We start from the raw sequence: 20,259 nt of genomic DNA, 5'->3' as shown, positions 1-20,259 counted from the left end.
TGATGTCAAGATACAACGTCGCAGTCAGCGTCCGTACGGGGCCGTCCGACCCCACCCAACAATAGGTTACAGTATTTGGGTTTAACTCTAACCTACAGGACGCGGATGCAGGGGACTGTCACAAACAGAACCCTTACCGGCCTTTTCTTCTCCCCTGAAAGGTGATTAGCTTATACGGCGGTGTATACACAATATGGGTTCGGGGAAGATAAGAAGGGGAGGGTCTTTGTTGCGAGGGGGTGGAGAAATGGAACGAGTGTGAATATCCTTGTCGTGGGAATAGTCGAAACAGATTGCTTGCTTTGAGTAGGATAGGACGATATCGATAGGCACCCAGCGCAATTTTGGGGGATATTATACCTCACGTAGTTGATAGTCTGAAGCCGCCGCAAAAGTCATGGCATCTCATCAACCCCCCGCGGTCCCGCAAACGCTTCAAGATGCGTTAGTGCAGATGCGCGCCCTAACGCTGCAAGTCCAGCAGCTGCAAACGCAACTGACCGTCGCAGTCGGCACCGTCGAGCAGCAACTCCGCTCCAACGGCGGCGGCGGCGGGGACAGCAACAACAGCTTCTCGTACGACGTCCGCCGGCCGTCGCAGGACCCGTTCAGCGCGCCCGTGGTTCCATCCATCGGGTTCTATGGCGGGCAGCAGGGCGGTGGGTTGTATCCGCCGGGGGAGTGGATGGCCAACGGTGGTGGGATGATGCCCAAAGGGCGAGCGACACCCCGCCGGCTGTCGATCGCGCAGAGACAGATCATGATGTCTTCGCCCTCCGGCGTCGCGCAACAACAGCTGTTGAATAATTTCCTGTCCGGGTCGGCGGAGGCTGGGTCGGCCGGGTTTATGGGCCGGCAGCATCTGGATCTGCTGAACGAGCTCCCCGCGCTCCCCGACGAGGCGATCGAGAAGGTTCTTAGTCATAATAGCTTGAACGAGCCGGAAGAACATTCGGGGCATAAGCATGGCAAGGGCGGCGGCTTGTGGCGACGCAGCAGCCAGGAGACGTCAATGTCCGGGCAGCTGAAGCCAATGACTAAGCGGCATTTGTTGTCGAGCTCGGTTACCAGTTTGCGGAACGTGATTAATAAAGTCAAGAGCGGTGGGAAGGACGATGCGGCGGCGGCGACGAGCGGGTCCGATCTGCCTGGGTATGATATTGGCGGCCGGGAGCGGACGGGCTCGTTTGGCGCCGGGACGAGTCACGGCGGTTTGCCCCGCATCAGTGATCGACAGTCGATCGCCGAATCGAATGATGATGAGGATATTGATGATGAGAATATGACGGCTGGCGAGCAGCAGCCGGTTGCGCACAGCGTGATTGCGAAGCCGTGGCAGGTGGGGCTGACCGCGAGGAGGAAGTCGCAGCCGTATGCGGAAGAGGAGCAGCCGGTGATTCATCATGTTCCGGCGAAGAAGTGGGAGATTAAGGAGGATGTTGCTCCTCAAATAGGTAAGGAAGGCGAGCCTCCAAGGCCTTGAGACACGGCATTCCTGAACCGACTGGTCTAAATACACATCTCAACTCAATCATCATCTGTCACAACGGACCCGATTCCTCCCTACAGTAGACCTAGAAGCCGGCGAAATGAAAGTAACCCAACCCGACCCCTCGCTCGACCCCTCCTTCATCCCCATCAAGCACCGCCCGCGCAAACACCTCCGCCCAAAAAAGGAGCAAGAAACAATCGTCTCCTCCATTGCGGCCTCCACCAAGCGCGCCATAGTGACGACGTGGACATACTACTGCACGATCCCGCGCTACAACGAGTTCTTGATTCCGTACCCGTATAAGGAGATGTTGGATTTGTATAAGGTGGCGTTGGAGGCGCCGAGGAAGAGCTGGCTTTGGCATCCGCTGTGTTTAGCGAGGGCTCTTTGGGATGTGCTTATGGCTTGTAAGTTGAGCGACAGACATGCAGCGGGTTGAGTAAAAGGGGCTACCGCCAGGCATGTGGGAAAAAGCTGACCCACTCCTCTTGTTTCTTTTAGTGGTGCTGATGTACGATTTGCGCAACTTCCCCATGCGACCATGTATCTTTCTTCGAAACTGATGAGTATCCCCCTTCTTCCCATCCAGCTTTGCAGTCGTCTTTATTCCCTTCGTCCTCGCCTTCATAAATTACGGCAACCACCTCGCCGACGCCAGCATCGCCCTCACCGTCATCTTCGTCGCCGACCTAATCGTCAACGCCCTCATCTCCCACCGCACCTCCCACGGCCGCACCGGCGTCGCCAAACTCGCGCCCATCTGGAAATTCCTGCACTACGCCACCGACATCGTCTCCACCATCCCCTGGGACTTCATGGTCAGCGGCCAATACGGCGAATGCATGACCATGCTCCGTCTCCTCCGCATCCCGCAACTGTTCCGCATCTTTTCGAGCAACCCTTTGCTCCGGCGGCTGAGCACGCGGTGTCAGAAGTTTCTGGGCGTTGGGGAGAGTTTTTCGACGCTGTGTGTGTATATGGGTGGGCTGGCGCTGTATTTCCACGTGTTTTCGTGTACGGTGTTGTTGTTGGGGAAGGTGCATCACTTTGAGGGGTGGCATGAGGTGGAGTATGTGGCGGAGAAGACGGTGCCGGAGCAGTATACGTTTGGGTTCTTTGTGGCCGCGTTCCATGCCCATGCGCTCAAGTACGTATTCCGCAATACCGGCTTTTTCTCTCCCCCGTTTCGCCCAATCTTACATTTTGCCCCCCTTTTCATTATGATTGTCAGACCCAAAAACATCGACGAACAATGGAACATCATGCTCTCCGCCATCATCTCCGCCGCGATGCACGGCGCCGTGCTGGGTTCCATCTCCTCGCTGATGAGCAGTCTGGACCCCATGGGGCGCATGTACAAGCACAAGATCGAGGAGGTCAATGAGTACATGAAGTACAAGAACGTGGATCCTGCGCTGCGGGATAGGGTGAATGAGTTTTTCCATTTGAAGTATCGTGGGAAGTATTTCAAGGAACGGGAGTTGTTGGGAGAATTGAATGATAATTTGAGACAGGTTTGTTTTGCGGGTGGTGGCATGAGTTTTGGGTGGGGATGCTTGAGAGTGCTCAATACGACTTTTTTGGGGCGTTTTGTTAGGAGATTCTGGTGAATAACTGTCGGGAGCTGGTGGGCAAAGTCAGCTTCTTGTCGCGCAAGATGGATGATGGCCGGGACGAGATCTTTTTGGGACGGATTGCATCGGCTTTGAAAGCCGTGTATTACCTGACTGGGGACATCATTTTTGAGCAGGGCAAGGTATGTGAAAACATCGCACGTTTCGTAGACGGTATTGTGCATATCCCATCACCTCATCCCAAACGCAACCCCCCCTCACGCCACACAGGTCGGAAATGAAATGTTCTTCATCATCTCCGGCTCCGTGGACGTCATCATCAACACAAAAGTCGTCGGCACCCTCAACTCGGGCCAATTCTTTGGCGAAGTCGCTCTCCTCGCCCAAACCGCACGGACCGCGACCATTCAAGCACAGACCAACGTGGTCGCGTACCAGCTCGACGGGTCCGATTTCGACGAGATCGTCGAGGACTTTGACGACATGGCGGTGAATATCCGCCGGGTCTATGAGGAAAGAGTGGCCAAGATCTATGCCAGCCAGGGGAAACCGCCGCCGCTGGTGGTGGGCGCGCATGGCAAGCCCCCGATGCAGCAGCCGCCGGTGCCGGTGGATCATGATACGGCGACGAGGTGGAGTGCGGCGAAACAGGCGGCGGCTGCGGCGAGTAGTAGGGCGATTTTGAGGACTGAGGCGGTATGTCTGTCTCCTTCGTCCAGAGTGTCCATGTGGTTTATAATTGGTGGTGACACTAACCGCTGATGCGAACTCCCAAAACCTTGCAGATGGCCGAAAAGGACAACAACTCTTCAGGAAACATCAGAGATTCGGATAGATCGCAAAAGTAGCGCCTATAAATGCATTTGGCGGAATGTAGGGTGTTAAATCAAGTGGATGATTCAAATGTCGGCGACCTTTTCCACTAATCCCGAATAAGACGTTTTCCCCCAACAAGAGTTGTAAAAATGAAGCTGTCACTGTTTCGCCCACTGTCGAAATCGGGTTGTATGAGACACCCTGAAGACACACGCGTTCGGACTGCCTCCCCCTCCAAGGGCTTCACGCGTTTGGGTTTTGGTTTACCTCTGCAGGAGCCAGCCTGACCCTTGATAAGTGTGGCTGAGCCCCGTGCGAGAAAAAGAAAAGGAAAGAGATCTCTTATACGCCGAGCTGAGGGATATAAACAATGCCAGTGTTGCCGCCGCGATATCCATAATGCATATCCCATACCCCATAATGCACCCCGGGACAACATCACCACCCTTGCGACCAGCTGTCAATGCTGCGACGGGTAGCTGCATAATTGGTCAACGACCTGGAGTGAGAGCTCTTTGGGTCTGTCATGGCCCCGCGGATGAAAAATCCATTCCCGAACTTGAACGCAATATCCGCCGATGTGTACTTTTATCGTTTCGGGCCCTTCCGGTGCAGCTAGACACGCCACCTCCCGCTATTTGATTGCAGACTTCTAGTTTATCGTCCCATTGTCTCGACATGCATTCCACATACATTCCCCGGTGTTCCGTGATCCTTTCATACGTGCTGTTGCGGTATTCTATTTTATAACCCAGAGTGCGATGTCCTGGCGTTGGCCATGTCTCCCGACTCATAATCTGCGATCAATGCGAGTCTCCCATGCCTTCCCGAGAATGATCCAGAGTGTGTCCTGGTAACGGCGATGTCTTCTCATCCATAAAAGTTTGCAGTTTGCCTCTCCACCCCAATGACAAATCACCTGTCTCCCATTCTCCCCCCACATTCAGATCCATGGCTCACACGAATACGAAGTTCGTTCCAGGGGTTTGGCGCAACCTCATGAAGTCTGAGCCCATGGCCGTCACGTTCGAATTGTGGGAGTTGGCGACATTCCCCATTCCCGATTCCCCATCTCTTAACCTCCGAGCTTCCGAGATGAGGTGGGGGCGCCCTTATGACCAGCACATGCAACGGGGGGCCCATTGAATGGAAATCCAACACTGCGGGTTCCTCCCAAACGTGTGTTGCAAACAGCGGAGCCACACTTGCGCATTCCATCGCCCGTCATCGAACGAATAATAAACCGTTGTTGTCGCCCGCGGGAGGAAGAGACACCGGTTCGACTTGCGCTCTGTTTGCGTGGTGCGTTTCCCCATATTCCCAGATCCCCAACGGTAATATCCAGCCAGCCAGTGGGTGGGGTGAGTGAGTGAGTGAGCGGGTGGCTGCGGTTGTTGCGTCCCCCATTGAGCCCAGGGCCGGAAAAGGGCAGATCATTTCGCGGGCACTGGGCCATTATTGCGAGAGTGCGAAGAAACACGCGCCGTTGGTTGAAAGACACAGAGCCCCTGGCAACTCCCTTTCTCCCGTGAGAGTGAAAGGCACACTCCCTCGTAAGAAGACCGACAGCCTCCTCTGCCGGGATCACCATACAGCAGCCGGTGCCCTCTCGAAGAGCAGCGTTACGTCTAGTCGATCCTCTGTCGATAAGGTTTTCGGTTCGAAAACGGAACCCTGAGAGAGGTGTACCAGTGTGCAATTCCTCGTCAGCTCCGTGATACGGGGGAGGAATGCAAAGGAAACGAGTCAAAGAAGGAGTCAGAACACCTTTGACGCAAAACTCGAATAATGGACTATCCAGCAGGATACCCACCCACCACCACCGACGCCGCGGCCGTGGACACCACCACGAACGAGTTCCCAGATGACTCCTTGCTGATGCCAATCCGAGTGCCATTCCATCCGCACCAGATGTACGCCCATGGCCATTGTCCCACAAGACCATTGCAGCAGTCGTTCGATCCAGCTGCTCTGCAGCGATTCGACCCTTACCCGTTCTACAACCTGTGGCCTCCACCGTTCGATATGCCGCCGCCGCCGCCGGTACTTCCCAACCCAAATCCAACCTTCCCGTGGGTTCAGCAAATCGGCGAAATGGTTCCGCATCAACCTAGCGGCGGCACCCACGGATCGATGCCGTATCCTTTCTACGGCGCTGCCTCAATGCAGTATCCTCAGGGCCTACTGTTTCCCATCGACCCTAATGCGGCGTTGCTGCAGGGCAATTGGCAATTAGCCCCGAATCGGCCGTCTGCTGCGTCGTCGTTTGTGGAAGATCCGATGCGTACCTTTCCACCTACGATACCCTTCGACTTCGAGACCAGCGGTAGTAGGTAAGGGAGTGGTATATACCCTGGGAGCCCTGCAAAAAGGTCGTTTTGGCCAAAACGGGCAGATGGGCGGCTCTGCCTACCCTGCTGCCTTTTGTCTTCCAACTTGGACTCCCTACCTCTCTCGATTACTTTTGTGCATACATAGCGGCCACACCCATCATATATTCACCACAACCATATGTTTCATCTTGTTGTAGACCCACTCCAGAGCCATCTAGACAAGAGCCAGAGCCGGCACCGCAACCATCTAGAGCGACGTACGAGCTGATTGTCCGCCAGCAGCCGGTGCGGGCGCGGATGAGTGGGTACAGTAACAAAGACCGGTATGTCTATCGTGTGTGTCGTCCACTCCCGGTTGATGGGTGTTTCCATGTGTGGGCCTAAATGAGTCTGGACCGCAAACTGACGCGTCTCGCCCTCTTCCACACCCGCTCTCGCCCTTTTCGCCCTCCGCCGGCTCCGACTTTGATGAACTTTCGGATACACCACAACCAACTTTATTCTTTTAACACCTGCGTTCCTTTGTTCGCCTGGACCCCTCCCGCCTCCGACTCCGCGCCTCCGTCCCTGTCAAACGCTGGTAACATCGACCTGAACCATCGCTACGGCATTTGATTTCCTGCACTCTTTCCCGGGCCCCCGTCACCAAATCCCCTTACCTCCCCGCTTTACCTCGCCACTTCACTTCCCGGTTCTCGTTTTCGAACTGCAGGCGGTCGATAGATCCACCACCCATGTGAGTTTCCTTGTATTCTTTTCGTTGGTGTCGTCGGACCTGGCACCACGGCCATTCGGAACCCCGACCCCTGGCAAATCCATGCTATGCATTATGGTCGTTGGCGACATTCACCGTGGGATGGGTCTACCAGTGGTACTTGCCATTGCAGGCAATGACTCACCTGGTTCATGGCTACGCGGTGGTCGGTCTACCACGGGAACTCATCTCATTGCCACTTTTTTTGGTTTTAGTGTCCAACTGTTGATGCGCGATGAAGAGGGCAACGTCGTCGAAGCCTGGTAAGTAAATTAGAGCAAACCTTTCCCCGTTTCCGTTACAATTGTGTATGTCACGCGCACGAAATCTCATTAGGGAGTTTTATTGTCTGGATTATCTTTTTTTCTCTTCGTTTCTCTCCCCCTTTCGCTTTGCTTTCTGCTCGCCATACGCAACCTGTCTCCGACTGATTTCTATAACTGCTTTTTGGGTGACGATGCGGCAGCTGGGCAGATACGCCGTACATGATTGTGCATGCGTGCTTGTGGACAGCGTGAGTGTAGATGTATACGTCTCCATTATGATGCAAAAGCGAGAGGGAGAGTATGGGAAACGTTCATAGCCCGCCGTCCGGGTTTGGGTGGTCCAACTCTTCAAGATGAGCTTGCAAGAGGACTAGAGGCAATGGAATGCGAACGCTGACGCTGGTGTCGTCTTTCGCAGGGACCTGAGCACGGACTGCACGATGGCCAGCGCGCCTCGCGGGCGGTTACAGCAAGCCGGTTCGGCAGCGTCGAGGCCTGGCAGTAGCTCCAGCTCCAAAGCGCCGGGCAAGCACACGGCGTCGAGCTCACAACAGCAACAGCAGCGGCATCATCATCATCAGCACCATCAACTGGTTGAAAAACGCGATAGCCAGGGTGAACCTCCCACATCCGCTCAACTCAACACCCGCGCACGACAATACGACTTGGCGCAGTTCTGGTCAACACGTCCATCATCATCGTCAGCAGCAGCCCCCACCGATCCGCGGAACCCGGCCCCAGCCGCCTTACCCCACACATTCACATGCGAGCCTTACCTCCAGCGCGACGCCTCTTCCCGCCCCGAAAACCAACCCAACGACATGACAAAGGGGACAGGACAACTCCTCACCAACACCATGCTGACATCACCGCTCGGCCTGCCCGCGGACAGGAGGGGGATCCCGCCATTATCAACCGCGCCCTCGTTCTCGTCGTCGAGCTTGTATATGCTGGCGTCGACGGCGTCGTTGGAGTCTATTGCGGGAACCGTGGACGACGTGGTCGACGAGGGGCAGCAGCAGCATAACGAGTCGGACGCGGGTGAGGTGTTTGGGAATGGGGGGCACCATCACAACACGCATCCCAACCCATTCCAAACCACCTCCTCATCCTCGCACCCCGTCGCACACGCCAGTCCATGGTCATCGTCTCACGCGCCCACCCACAAAAAACCACCACGCAAACCCCTCGGCGGCCCGTCCTCGCGCTCGCAACACGGCCCGATCCTGATGGGCTCGCTCGTCTCATGCTGCCACGTGCTGCGCGACGAGAGCGGGAAAAAGGGCTTGTTTTTCGTGTTCCCGGACGTCGGCGTGAGGGCCGGGGGTGTGTTTCGGTTACGGTTTCGGTTGTTTGATGTCGGGAGACGGGTTATTGGGGGGTAAGGAAGGTGCCCTTTTCTCCCCCGCTTCTTCGATGGGAGGCTTTGTTCACACACGCCCCCCTGCGACTATTCATCAGCAAGAACCCCCCCCCCCCCCTATTCTGTTGGTCAACAACTAACCCCCCCTGCGTCCCTTCAACAGCACCAACCCGCCCACCGTCCCGACACCAGCCCCAGCCGCGTCCGACGCATCGACCCCAGCCCGCGCATCCAGACCCGTCTCGACCGCGTCGTCATCGCAACGGCCCTCCACCGGCACGACGTCACAAGACCGAGCGAGCGTCGAGTCCGTATCGCGGGTGGAAGAGAGGGAGGAAGGGGCTGGCGGCCGGCCCGCGCAGGCGACGGTGTTTACGGACGTGTTTACGGTGTTTACGCCAAAGGCTTTTCCGGGGATGATGGGTACGTTTCTGTAAAGGGAGGGCGCGCATAACTCGCGCTTTTGGGTCCTCGGACGCGCTGGACCGGCCCCAACCCTTCGTTCTCGACTCTCTCCCCCCCTCCCCCACGCGTGGCTGCAAATTCTCACCGTTCGTTCTGGACCCCCCCCCCCGTTTCACACACTAGGCTCGACACCCCTCTCGAAGCTCTTTGCGCGGCAGGGCGTGCGGATCCACATGCGCTCATCGAAAGGGTCCGATGATCCGGGCGGGGAGGGGGGAGGGGAGGGGAGGGGGGAGAGCTCGCCGGTACCACCACCACCGCCGATGGGGTTCGAAAAAGAAGCATCGGATTGATATAGATTAAAAGTAAAAATTACAGTGGCAGTTTACAGTACAAATGTCCGGGCGGGGGGGGGGGGACCTGCCCCCCTTGACCCTTTTTGGTGGGGGGATATACAGTATGTTTGCTGGTATGCGTTGGGGGCGCGGGGGAGTATATACAGAGGGTTAGGGAGAAATCGGCGCTGGGGGGTTCTGGCCGATGCCAGTAGTGAGAAATGTGTCCGAGAAATGGATCAAGTCGGGTCGACTCCCCGAACTTCAATACGCCCAATCCCCCTGCAACGTAAACGGTTCGTCGGGGCCATACGGGTTCCCCACCATCTCCACGGTCTCAAACCCGCCAGCCTCGTGCGACACCTTCACAAACTCCTCATGGCAGGTATCCCAGGCGCCATAGACATGCAGCACGGCGCCCTTCCTCGCCCTCCCCAACGTCGCGGCATAACTCGCCAGAAGCGCCTGCCACCGCTCCGGCTCCGCGTCCACCAAATACACCTTCACGACCCTGCCCGGGCGCGCCAGATCGGCCACGGCGCCGTGGGCCCAGCTGATCCCGCGCACATGGACGGTAGTGACGAAATCGGGGACGCATTCCAACGAGGGGTCGTAGGCGCCCGGGTGGTCGGGGTATCCCAGGGCGACGGCGGTGCAGGTAGGGGGTAGGCAGACGGACCAGGTTTTTGCGGTCAGCCGCGTGCGGTCTTCGGGTTGCAGGAAGAGCGTCGCCATGCGTGTCAGGTTCGGGAGGTGTGAGAAGAATTTGTGCACTTGGGCTATTTGTGCGGATTCCGAGATCATGTTGAACCAGGGGAGGACTTGCTGAGAAGTGGAAAGAGGGGGAGGAATGCGGTGCGGTTAGTGAGGTTTGCATGGCATGAATCGTTCCTTTCGCTCGCGAAGGGCGTTTGCGTAGGTCCGCGCTCGCTATCGCTATCGCTCGCTCGCGATACTCACCCTATTGTACTCCCAATCGTTCCCAAAATGGACATACTCGATCCTCTCACCGATGATCGCACAGGTATTCGCCATAAAAAACATCGGACTAAACACCGTATCCATCGACAAGCTCTTTGGGCCCCTCAACATGGAATCATACGCAAAGCTATCGAGATTCGCACACAGCTTCAACAAGGCAAGCATGTCATTGGGAAAGGTCTCTGAATTAAAGAACCAGCGGGTGCCGTACTGCAGGATGGACATTGCTTTGATGTGGGTGAGTCTCTGCGGGTGGTTTTTGCCCATGCGGATGAAGGCGGTGCAGCGGTGGAGGGAGTCGATGAGGACGGTGTGGTACTGGATGGGGATGAGGGTGTGGGACCAGGCGTGGCAGACTGAGCGGAGGTTGACGATGTCGTGGAAGGGGAGGTAGGAGAAGATGAGGGTGAACAGGTCGAGGGGGAGGTTGAGGAGGGGGAAGATGGGTGCGTTGGTGTCCTCATCTTGGGCGGCGGTGGTGTGGATGGGCGGTGGTGGTGGGGTTGGGATGCTGGTTGGCGGTGCGTCCTTATCCACCACCTCTGCTGTGGGCGTGTTCAGTTGCAGTACCTCTTCAGGGGGAGTTGCCGAGGTCATTTGGACTGACGCGACGGGGTGTTTCTGACGCTGGCCTTATGGAGAGTAGATCTCGAGCGAGCGAGCGACTGTCCACCGCCGTTGACATTTAAATACCGCCTTCAAGTTGCTGCATACAGAGTACATAGTGGCATAGTACACGACAAGATATGGCCGCCCATACCTGTGTGTGTTCGGCCATAGATATCGATATGGATATGAGAAGTGGGCGGGCGTCGTGCTCCGAGAACGCCGAGAGTTGTTAGGATGCTGAGGAGGGGGAGAGAACCGTGGGAGCCGCCCGTTGCTTGCTCGCAGGGACTCCGAGTGAGGGGGAAGCAGGGGCACACTATTACACTCGCCGCTTGCCGCGACGACGGGACGGGACAGGACGCGCACCGCATATACTGTAGTGAGGGGATCCCAATCAGCCCCACAGCCTGGGTCGGATCACGTGCGCGCCGCCCCAGTGGCCACAAGCACCCGGCGTCGGTGACCACCCACCCACCCACTTCCGGCTGTTCCCGCCCTGGCTGATCTATCTGAGCATCTCCCCCTTGCGAAATTAAATCTCCCCCTTGTGAAATGTTGCTCCCTCCCTTCTGCGCATCTTCCAAGTTGATGGAGGGTGTGAAAAAGCAATCGACTGTAGAAGAAATCCGACGTAATGGACACAAACATGGGCCCGTGGGCCCGATGGATGCCGCTGTTCACACTTTTCAAAGACCTTCCATCCAAAAGATTCATCAGAGTTCGAGAACGGTGCTCGGCACAGGTTCGGTGTACTACGAGGTGGGGTTGGTTGTGAATCTGAAGAGGGCTCCGTCCCGTTCTATGATCTGTGCACTCGAGTGAAAAAGAGATAAAGGAAAGGAAAGGGCTATAGGGTTATCTGTTATTTATTCACTCGAGAAGAATAATAGAGAAGCTTACTACAAGCAACCTCCGAACGGAGTCCATTAGACTGACATTCAGATTGACAGCGAATAACGCGTTACCAGCGTTTTGCATCTTTCTTTTTGGTTTGTTGCAGTTTTCCTAGGGCATTCGATGGCCAGGGTGAGGATGGATCATTGAATGTGGCAATATCACAAAATCAAGCGCAGAACGGACGGGGACAGATGGATTTCACCTGTCCCCGCTCGAAAAGCTGTGTACAGTCAACGGACATAAACCTGTGCACCCCTTCTAATTGAAATCAAAGTCGGTCACTCACGTGAATTTGGCGCTGCGGCAGTCGCTGATTTATTTCAGGGGATGCACAGCTTTTTGTCCGTTGACTGTACATTTATAACCTCCAATTTCTGGGATAGAACATCACAAGCCCCGACAAAATACGAAAATCCAGCTCCAACAACTACGATTCCGCTCCAAAGGAAAAGCGGGATGTCAGCTTTTGCCTTAACTTGGATCCAAGAGTATCATTGCCTTGTTCGGATCCCCCCCCCAGAGCACAACCGCGATCCTGAGACCTCCAATTTGACATCTGCTCGTCTTCCATCTCCATACAGATCTAACGCTAATCTTGTTGCAGTCGCTTCCCAGAATTGCGGGATTTCTTCATCGCCGCTCCGTCTTTGAATTCGGGAGGGTTACGGCTTTGGAATACGCGGCAAGGAGGGGGAAATCACATCTTACACATTGCCCTCCCATAGGGAGGCATCCTAGCAAACGTCTACTGTATCTGCTCTACCGTAGCAGAACTCTATTGTATCAGCGCACATTTCCCCGAACCTAACCCCGCACTCTACCAATTATACTCCCCCCAATCCCCCTTACTCCCGACCTCCACATACACCCCTGCACACCTATCCACCCACACACATCTCAACTCATCCACTAACCTATTCCAATTACTCCCTCTGGTCCCGATCCACGCACTACACTCCAACTGCATCATCATCTGCAACAACCAAAAATGCGTCATTCGCGACTTCCCAAATCTGTTGAGCTGCTCGAACGGGGAGGTGTTGATGCGCGGTATGTCGGTGGTGTAGATGACGAGGTTGGTTGTCGGGAAAGCAGGGGTGGAAGGTGCGAAGGCGGTGGGGAGGTGGGAGGCGGAGGCGATGACCGAGGGGTTTTCGGAGGAGATGAAGGCGTGGGAGCGGAAGTGGAGCGGGTTCTGGGAGGTAAGGGTATGGAAGGCCTGCATGAACGTTTCAAGCGGGACGAGATTCATTTCTGTCCAGATAGACAAAATCGTTCAGTCCCCTAAAAAATGGGTTCACAAAAAAGGAAAGCAGACATTACCGTGCCCTTTATCCCCATGCCGCACATGCATCCCCACCACCCCACCCGGCAGCGGAAACGGCATCCCACTAACCTCCCCCTCCCTCGTCCACACCTTCTGTCTCTTCTCCTCCATTCTCAACGCCCTCACCTCGCGCGCCGTCTCCCCATTCAACCGCATCACATACGCGGCGCTCTGCGCCCTCCACCAATACTTTATAAAAGCGTCCGTCAACCCTTCCCCAAGCTCTTCCCTCAACCGCTCCCGCCAATATGTCGGCGCTCCATTGTACGGTCTGGGCACGGCATGGGAGGTTTTGACGTGGGTGGTGTCAGGCGAGGACAGGGCGTGGGCGTGGCTGCAGGTGGATAGCGGGCGGAAGAAGCAGTCGAAGGTCGTGGTCGGGGAAGAGCGGTTGCAGCCCGGGTCGGCGTAGAGCGAGCCGGCGCCGGAGCTGGAGGGGTTGTAGAGGAGGATGCGGGAGTCTTCGAGAGCTGAGCCGAGGTGGTGGCCGATGACTGTGTGAGAATCACATATGGGGTCAACATCCTCGTATATGACATGTGTCGGACACATTCGACTGACCATGTACGGCACTCCCCAACCCACTCGCCCACCCGTCCGTGACCAGAAACCTCCCCCCCTCACACTCCTCCTCCTTGGGATTCTGCCGCTCCCAAATCCACTTCTGAACCTCCTTGGTCAACGGCGCCAACCCATCTTCGTCCAGATGGTCAAAATAGTCCGGCCAGGAGTCGATGGAGTCCTGGTCGTAGAGAGCGGTGGAGACAAGGGTGTGGTGGGACTGTTTCTTTGGTTGTGGGGGAGGAGCGAGGAGATTTGAGGGGTCTTGGGAGGTGAGGAGGGGAAGGGTGTGGGAGGGGATTTCGGCGGAGATTTGTGGGAGGAGAGTGAGGGCGTACAGGAGGTGGTGAATGAGGAATCGCATTCCCTTCTACCAATCTTCAAGCGCAGAATTTGATGACGATGGGAAATTAATCGCTGGATAAGAGGGCTGGTCCCTAGGTCCGAGTCGGAGATCCCGAAGATGCCTTCGCACTGTCGAAATCTGTCAATCCCTTACATCTTCGACCACCCAGGCTTGTTGAGTTTCTATGCGTCTTGAATGATTTGGTGTTTCCTGTACTTTTCAAGAACTACTGTACAAACCAAATATCCCGAGATGACAGAGGAGATTCCATCTGGTTTGTTTTGCACCAACAACCGAATCCCCTCGGTGCCCGTAAAAGACAAGGAAGCAGATGTGCCCATCCATATTGTGTGCGATCGGTAGTAAATGAGACCACTTGCATGATATCTCGCATTGCTAAGCGTACAAATGTGTGCCTCTGAGAATTGTACATCTACTGTCCACGCAAACTCTAACCCTAGGCATTATTGATGAGAGCCTCAATCAAGCGTGGCTGATCCAAAAAAAGGACGTGCAATGTCACAGAAAGATGTGCGAGAGGGATACAGCCGTCCGGAGAGTAATCGTAATGCCTGTGAGGTCCTTGATTTGCTATATTTGAATATTGGGTCAACCCAAAAACGAAGCCGTTCGGCGCTAGCCATGCCGCAATATCAGTGTGACGCAGGATGCATGAATTAAGTAGGCTTTCAAAGATTCTGCTGACAGCACATATCCGCATAGATCCCATTCCTCGCCCCCAATTCCTCATGTTTACCCATCTCTACGACGCGACCTTCACAACTGACGGCTATACAATCACATTCTTGATGGTGGAAAGGCTGTTTCATGTTGTCGGGCCAAGATGTTAGATGTCCGTTGCACATTAACGGCAAGTGTGCTCAACAAAAATCTGCCATGGAGATGGGCGATAATGACCGCAGTACGACCTGCTGAGGCTTTGCCTATGGCTTTTTGAACCTCCGCTTCCGCTTTACTATCAATGGCAGATGTGGCTTCATTTTTGCAAGGAAAAGTGCAAGTGTAAATTCCTAGCGGCAACCAAATCACAGCAATGGTGGCTGACCAACCTAAGAGAAAAATTTTCAGTTTTCTGATCAGAGATCTAGCGATTGCGATCCGCTGCTTTTGACCTAGTGCGGTTTTGTCAGCAATTCCCGTTTGACAGTGGTAAAAATACATCATATCTGTTGGCTCACCGCCCAATAAATGGCCGCCTTTCTCCCCACAACGTGTTGCGTAACCTAATGTTCAATGCTCTTAATGAACGAGAACATCAAAGGAAATGGAATGAGCTTGAAACTTCACCGTCGGGTACAGCAGCCACAAAGGCATCCACATTTGCTTGGCGGGCCGCTTCCTCTATTTCCTCCTATAAACAGTTCATTCAATCTTTCCGTTCAACTGGATTTCCTCCCTAACCTTACCATTTTAACAGGGTGTTCACAGCCCCAGGCGATGTTTTCCGCAATGCTTAGGTCGAAGAGTACTGGTTCTTGACCGACCTGGTATAGTTTATGCAGGGTAAGTGGGGTACAAATCGTTTCTCTTACCAAAGCCATTTGCGAGCGCAGCGCTTTCAATGGGTACTGGCATATCGGAATTCCGCCAACGGTGGCGGATCCTGCCAGGGATCATACCAAGGTTGCAGTATCCCAATAATGGTTGACTTCCCGCACCCCAATGGGCCTACCTACATGAACAATAGCACATCAACGTCTGGTACCATTACCGCGTAATGTAAAGGGCGGCTCCTACCAAGAGCAAGTGATTTATGCTCCTGACCATTGAGCTTGAAATTCCCAGTGAAAACCGGTTTGGTTGAAGTGAGATACTGAAACACGAGATCTCGGAAAGAATACTGCGAACGAAATTGTCCTACAACTTGTCCCTGCGTCTCAACGTCGATGGCGGTCTTCCTGTCCATCAACCCAAACGTCTGAAGTATGGGAAGAATGACATGCTAATGAGCTTCCAGATCCACGCACGTTCGAAACTTTGTTGAACCCACATTTGCGGCAGCAAACATTGACTTGGCGTATGCCGGCCCAAAGGTGGAGGCATGTTATGATCTCGACGACGGGGGCGGAAGCGAAGTAGAGAAGACAGGGCAAGTGTGATAGGCGACAAGAGATTGTATTGGCGGAACAAGAAACAAGGACTGGAAGAGGAGGTGAGAAGAACTGGTGTTGATCTGCTGGGGAGGAAGGGAATGGACGAAGAGAGGCCGGCTATTTATAGATAGGCAACCCAGCAGATCAGAGAACAACAACAACAAGAGGGACTGGGGGGGGCGCCAGCTATGCTCCTAGAGCGTGCGTGGCGAGCGTAGAGAGCATTGCTACAGCTGCTGGCTATGGGGAAGCAGTGGGGGGTGTGGAGAAGCCGAGGGGGGATTGGCGAAATGAGAGGAGAGAGGAGGAGTGGCGATATTGCAAGAGGATTGGCGAAATGAGAGGAGAGAGGGGGAGTGGCATTGACATTGACATTGACACTGACATTGACACTGACATTGACATTGGCGTTTGACATTTGGCGGTTGACATTGGCGGCTGTCAGTAGGTAAGCTTATGGTATGGGCGCGTCGTCCATAACATCACCCCTCTCTTTAGCGGCGGCGGCGGCGGCGTCGAGTTTGGTGTGGCCGCAGAGGAGGTGCTACGGGGACAGAGGAAGGCTTGTTGGGGTACGCGCTGTGGAAGTCCTGGAGGAGTGCGTCGGTATGGGTGAGGTGTTCCACGGGCTCCCAGGTGTTCTCGGAGTCAGGCCAGCCCTGCCATTTGACCAAGTACTGAAGGCGACGACAATGGATGCGAGAGTCAAGGATGGCTTCGACAACCCACTCTTCTTGACCCTCAACGGTCTCTGGGGGCGCGGGTTCGGGTTCGTGTCGTTCGGGGATGGTGAAGCGGGGTTCGAGGAGCGAGACATGGAAGACATCGTGGATTTTGTACGTAGGCGGGAGCTTGAGCCGGTAGGCGACGGGATTGATTTTTTCAACGATGGGGAATGGCCCAATCTTGCGATGGTCGAGTTTCTGAGAGGGCCGGGTTGTCTGGAGGTTTTTGCGGAGGAGCCAGACGTGGTCGCCAGGCTTGAAGTCCGGTCCAGGAATTCGTTTAGCGTCGGCGTAGCGCTTCATTTGATCTTGGGCTCCTTGAGCTCGAGGGCGAGCTGTTCATGGACTTCCCTGATTTGTTTAGCGCGGGCTTCAGCGGCGGGGTTGACGGATTCGGAGGTAGCAGAGGCCGCGAAACTGAAGCGGGGGTGGAGACCCTTGTTGGCGTAGAAGGGGGTGGTCTGGGAGGCGGACTGGTGGGTGTTGTTGTAGGCGAACTCGGCGGACGACAGAAGCTGTTTCCAGTTGTCCTGTTGGTGGTTGCAAAAGCATCGGAGATACTGCTCCAGGATCTGGTTGGTGCGTTCCGTCTGGCCATCGCTCTGGGGGTGGAAGGCCGAGGAGAGGTTGGCTTTTGCCCCAAGGAGTTCGAGAAGTCGACGCCAGAACCGGGACTTAAACTGGGGTCCTCGGTCAGAGATGACGTCGTCGGGGAGGCCGTGGAGACGGATGATGTTGTGGAAGACTAGGTCGGCGGTGGATTCGGCGGATTCTGACTCGCTGCAGGCGATGAAGTGGGCCATCTTGGTGAGGCGACAGTTGACGTTCAGGATGGAGTCGTACCCGTCCACGGGAGGCAGACCGGTGATAAAGTCCAGGGACCAAGATCCCCAAGGGCGGGTAGGGATACTGTTGGGCTGGAGTAGGCCATATGGTTTGTGTCGACTGGATTTCGCTTGGCTACAGGTATCGCAGGACTTGACGTAGGCCTTGACGAAGCGCCACTGGCTGGGCCACCAGTAGTTGCGGGAGGCGAGTTCGAGCGTCTTGGACATCCCAAAGTGGCCGGCTAGGGGTGTATCGTGCATGTCGTGGCAGACTTCAGCTCGGAGCTCGTTGGTGGGGACATAGACCAGGTTATCGTGCAGCAGGATCCCATCTTCATCTGAGAACCGCTTGATACGATCTTGGGTTTCCTCGGTTCGTTGGGCGAGGGGTATCTTGAGCTTTTTGCGAATGGTCTTAGCGAGGGGATCAGAGGCCTGGGCGGCCTTAATCTTGTCAAGCAGCGTGGTATCCATGGGTGTGAGGTAGGCCGCGGCGAGTCGAAGGCGTTCGGGAGTCAAAATTGTGGTTGCCTGGGAGCGGAACGCTTCTTCCCCCTTTTTTAGCTCATGTTCGGAGCGTCGGGAGAGGGCATCGGCTTGGTGCTGCTGGGAACCGGGGCGATAGGTAATGACAAAGTCAAAATCCGAGAAGAATATCGACCAGCGGGCTTGGCGGCGGTTCAGGGTGCGGGTGGTCATGAAGTACTGAAGGTTTTTATGGTCGGAGTAAACGGTGATCTTGTGACGGGCGCCAATGAGATGGTGTCGCCACTGGGCAAAGGAGTCTTGGATGGCCAGAAGTTCCTTGTCGTAGATCTCGTAGTTGATCTCTTCGGCCGTGAATTTGCGAGAGTGGAAGGCCACGGGGTGGAGCTGATTGTCCTGGTCAGGTTGGAGGAGAACTGCGCCAAGAGCGAAGTCGGAGGCGTCAGTTTCGACGACGAAGGGCTTCTCTGGGTCAGGGTGAGCAAGGATGGGGGCGGTGGTGAATGCTTTCTTCAGGTTCTCGAAGGCGGTGTTTGCGGCGGGTGTCCAGGCGTACGGGATGTCTTTCCGGGTCAGGGCTGTGAGCGGGGTAGCGATCTTGGAATAACCTTGGATGAATCGGCGATAGAAGTTGGCAAAGCCGAGGAACCGCTGGACGCCTTTGACAGTCTTGGGAGGTTCCCAATCCGTGATGGCAGCGATCTTCTTGGGGTCCATCTGGATGCCTTTCTCGGAGATGATGAAGCCTAGGAACTCAACGGATTCGCGGTTGAATTCGCACTTCTCTGGTTTGGCGTACAACCCATGCTGTCGGAGGCGGGACAAGACTTCGCGGACATGTTTGGGGTGATCTTCGGGGTTCTTGGAGAATATCAGGATATCGTCGAGGTAGACGACAACAAACACATCGAGAATGTCGCAGAAGATGTCGTTCATCAGGTACTGGAAGACGCCAGGAGCATTGCTGAGTCCAAGGGCATGACATTGTATTCGAATAGGCCGTAGCGGCAGCGGAAGGCTGGTCTTCCATTCATCGCCCGGGCGCATGCGTAAGAGGTTATAAGCGCCGCAGGAGGTCGATCTTGGTGAGACGGCGGGCGCCGCGCAAACGATCCATGATACCGTTGATCAGGGGCAGGGGGTAGCGATTCTTCACCGTGATGCTGTTCAGGCCTCGATAATCGACGCAGAGGCGGAGAGAACCGTCCTTTTTCTTCACGAATAAGACTGGCGCACCGGCAGGGGACTTTGAGGGTTTGATGAATCCTTTGGCGAGGTTTTCTTCGAGGTATTCGCAGAGTGCCTTCATTTCTGGTTCGCTGAGGCTGTAGATCGGGCCGAAAGGTGGCTGCTTGCCTTCTTCCAGATCGATTGGACAGTCGTAGGGCCGGTGCTCGGGGAGAGTGTCAGCATTTCTCTTTTTGAAAACGTCGGCGAAGTCTTGATACTTCGGGGGGCAGGAAGTCTTTGATGTCTTTCTCGGGTGTCGGGGGGTTACTGGGGCTAGGCGAGGCCGGGAGATCGGGTTTCGCAGGGTTGGCGTAGGCGACAAAGACCTGGTCATGCCTTGCTGCGACCCGGAAGGCTGGGGCGGAGATGAACGAGACTCGGAGCGGCGTGGGAGCCGGTTCTGGGGTGCTGGAGCGAGATACCTTGGGTACTGGAATCGACCATGTTTCGTCGACGGGGACTTCATCCTGGGGGATGCGGATCAAGGGCTCGGGGGTTCTGGCGGGTGCTGGGCTCGGGGGTGCTGGAGAGTTGTCCCAATTCGCGAATTCATGGTACTGACAGTCGCAACGGAAACCGACCGAAAGGTTCTTGAAGTCAAGGTTAATGTCGTGGAGGCGGAGCCAGGGGAGACCAAGGAGGATTGGAGCATGGGGTGATTTGGTGACATGGAAGACGAGTTCTTCGAAGTGGTCGTCGACCCACATGCCTACTGGTTGGGTGTGATGGGTGATTGGCCCAGCAGAGCTGGGTTGACCGTCAACGAGTTCGATCGTCAGTGGACGCTGATGCGGGACTAGGGCGATGCGGTGTTTGCG

At 55.5% G+C, this 20,259-nt stretch overlaps 4 protein-coding genes across 4 annotated transcripts; 2 read left to right on the top strand and 2 right to left on the bottom strand.

Annotated features, from left to right (window-relative positions):
* Positions 1 to 397: 397 nt before the first annotated feature.
* On the top strand, positions 398 to 3,951 carry EV422DRAFT_596928 (uncharacterized protein; the record flags this gene model as incomplete). Its single annotated transcript, XM_053073614.1, has 8 exons — positions 398 to 1,454; positions 1,570 to 1,899; positions 1,994 to 2,003; positions 2,082 to 2,639; positions 2,724 to 3,006; positions 3,090 to 3,248; positions 3,337 to 3,762; positions 3,852 to 3,951. 8 exons carry the CDS (start codon positions 398 to 400, stop codon positions 3,912 to 3,914), a joined length of 2,886 nt encoding a protein of 961 aa, XP_052924875.1. The 3' UTR covers positions 3,915 to 3,951.
* Positions 3,952 to 7,489: 3,538 nt separating this feature from the next.
* Positions 7,490 to 9,540, top strand: EV422DRAFT_78729 (velvet factor-domain-containing protein). The gene is made up of 4 exons (XM_053074394.1): positions 7,490 to 8,616; positions 8,762 to 9,021; positions 9,187 to 9,205; positions 9,300 to 9,540. Exons 1-4 carry the CDS (start codon positions 7,676 to 7,678, stop codon positions 9,364 to 9,366), a joined length of 1,287 nt encoding a protein of 428 aa, XP_052924874.1. The 5' UTR covers positions 7,490 to 7,675; the 3' UTR covers positions 9,367 to 9,540.
* EV422DRAFT_79008 (uncharacterized protein) lies at positions 9,476 to 11,130 on the bottom strand. Its single transcript, XM_053074396.1, has 2 exons — positions 10,299 to 11,130; positions 9,476 to 10,163 (listed from the first exon to the last, which is right to left on the bottom strand). Exons 1-2 carry the CDS (start codon positions 10,914 to 10,916, stop codon positions 9,603 to 9,605), a joined length of 1,179 nt encoding a protein of 392 aa, XP_052924873.1. The 5' UTR covers positions 10,917 to 11,130; the 3' UTR covers positions 9,476 to 9,602.
* A 1,429-nt stretch (positions 11,131 to 12,559) lies between these two features.
* Positions 12,560 to 14,124, bottom strand: EV422DRAFT_78522 (uncharacterized protein). The gene is made up of 3 exons (XM_053074392.1): positions 13,714 to 14,124; positions 13,149 to 13,646; positions 12,560 to 13,079 (listed from the first exon to the last, which is right to left on the bottom strand). Exons 1-3 carry the CDS (start codon positions 14,075 to 14,077, stop codon positions 12,643 to 12,645), a joined length of 1,299 nt encoding a protein of 432 aa, XP_052924872.1. The 5' UTR covers positions 14,078 to 14,124; the 3' UTR covers positions 12,560 to 12,642.
* Between the last annotated feature and the right edge of the window lie 6,135 nt (positions 14,125 to 20,259).

The sequence above is a fragment of the Fimicolochytrium jonesii genome, assembly GCF_025526975.1.
Source record: "Fimicolochytrium jonesii strain JEL569 chromosome Unknown EV422scaffold_14, whole genome shotgun sequence".
NCBI lineage: Eukaryota > Fungi > Chytridiomycota > Chytridiomycetes > Spizellomycetales > Powellomycetaceae > Fimicolochytrium > Fimicolochytrium jonesii.
The sequence above is the reverse complement of the archived record's forward strand: the minus strand, read 5'-3'. Positions and strand labels throughout refer to the sequence as shown.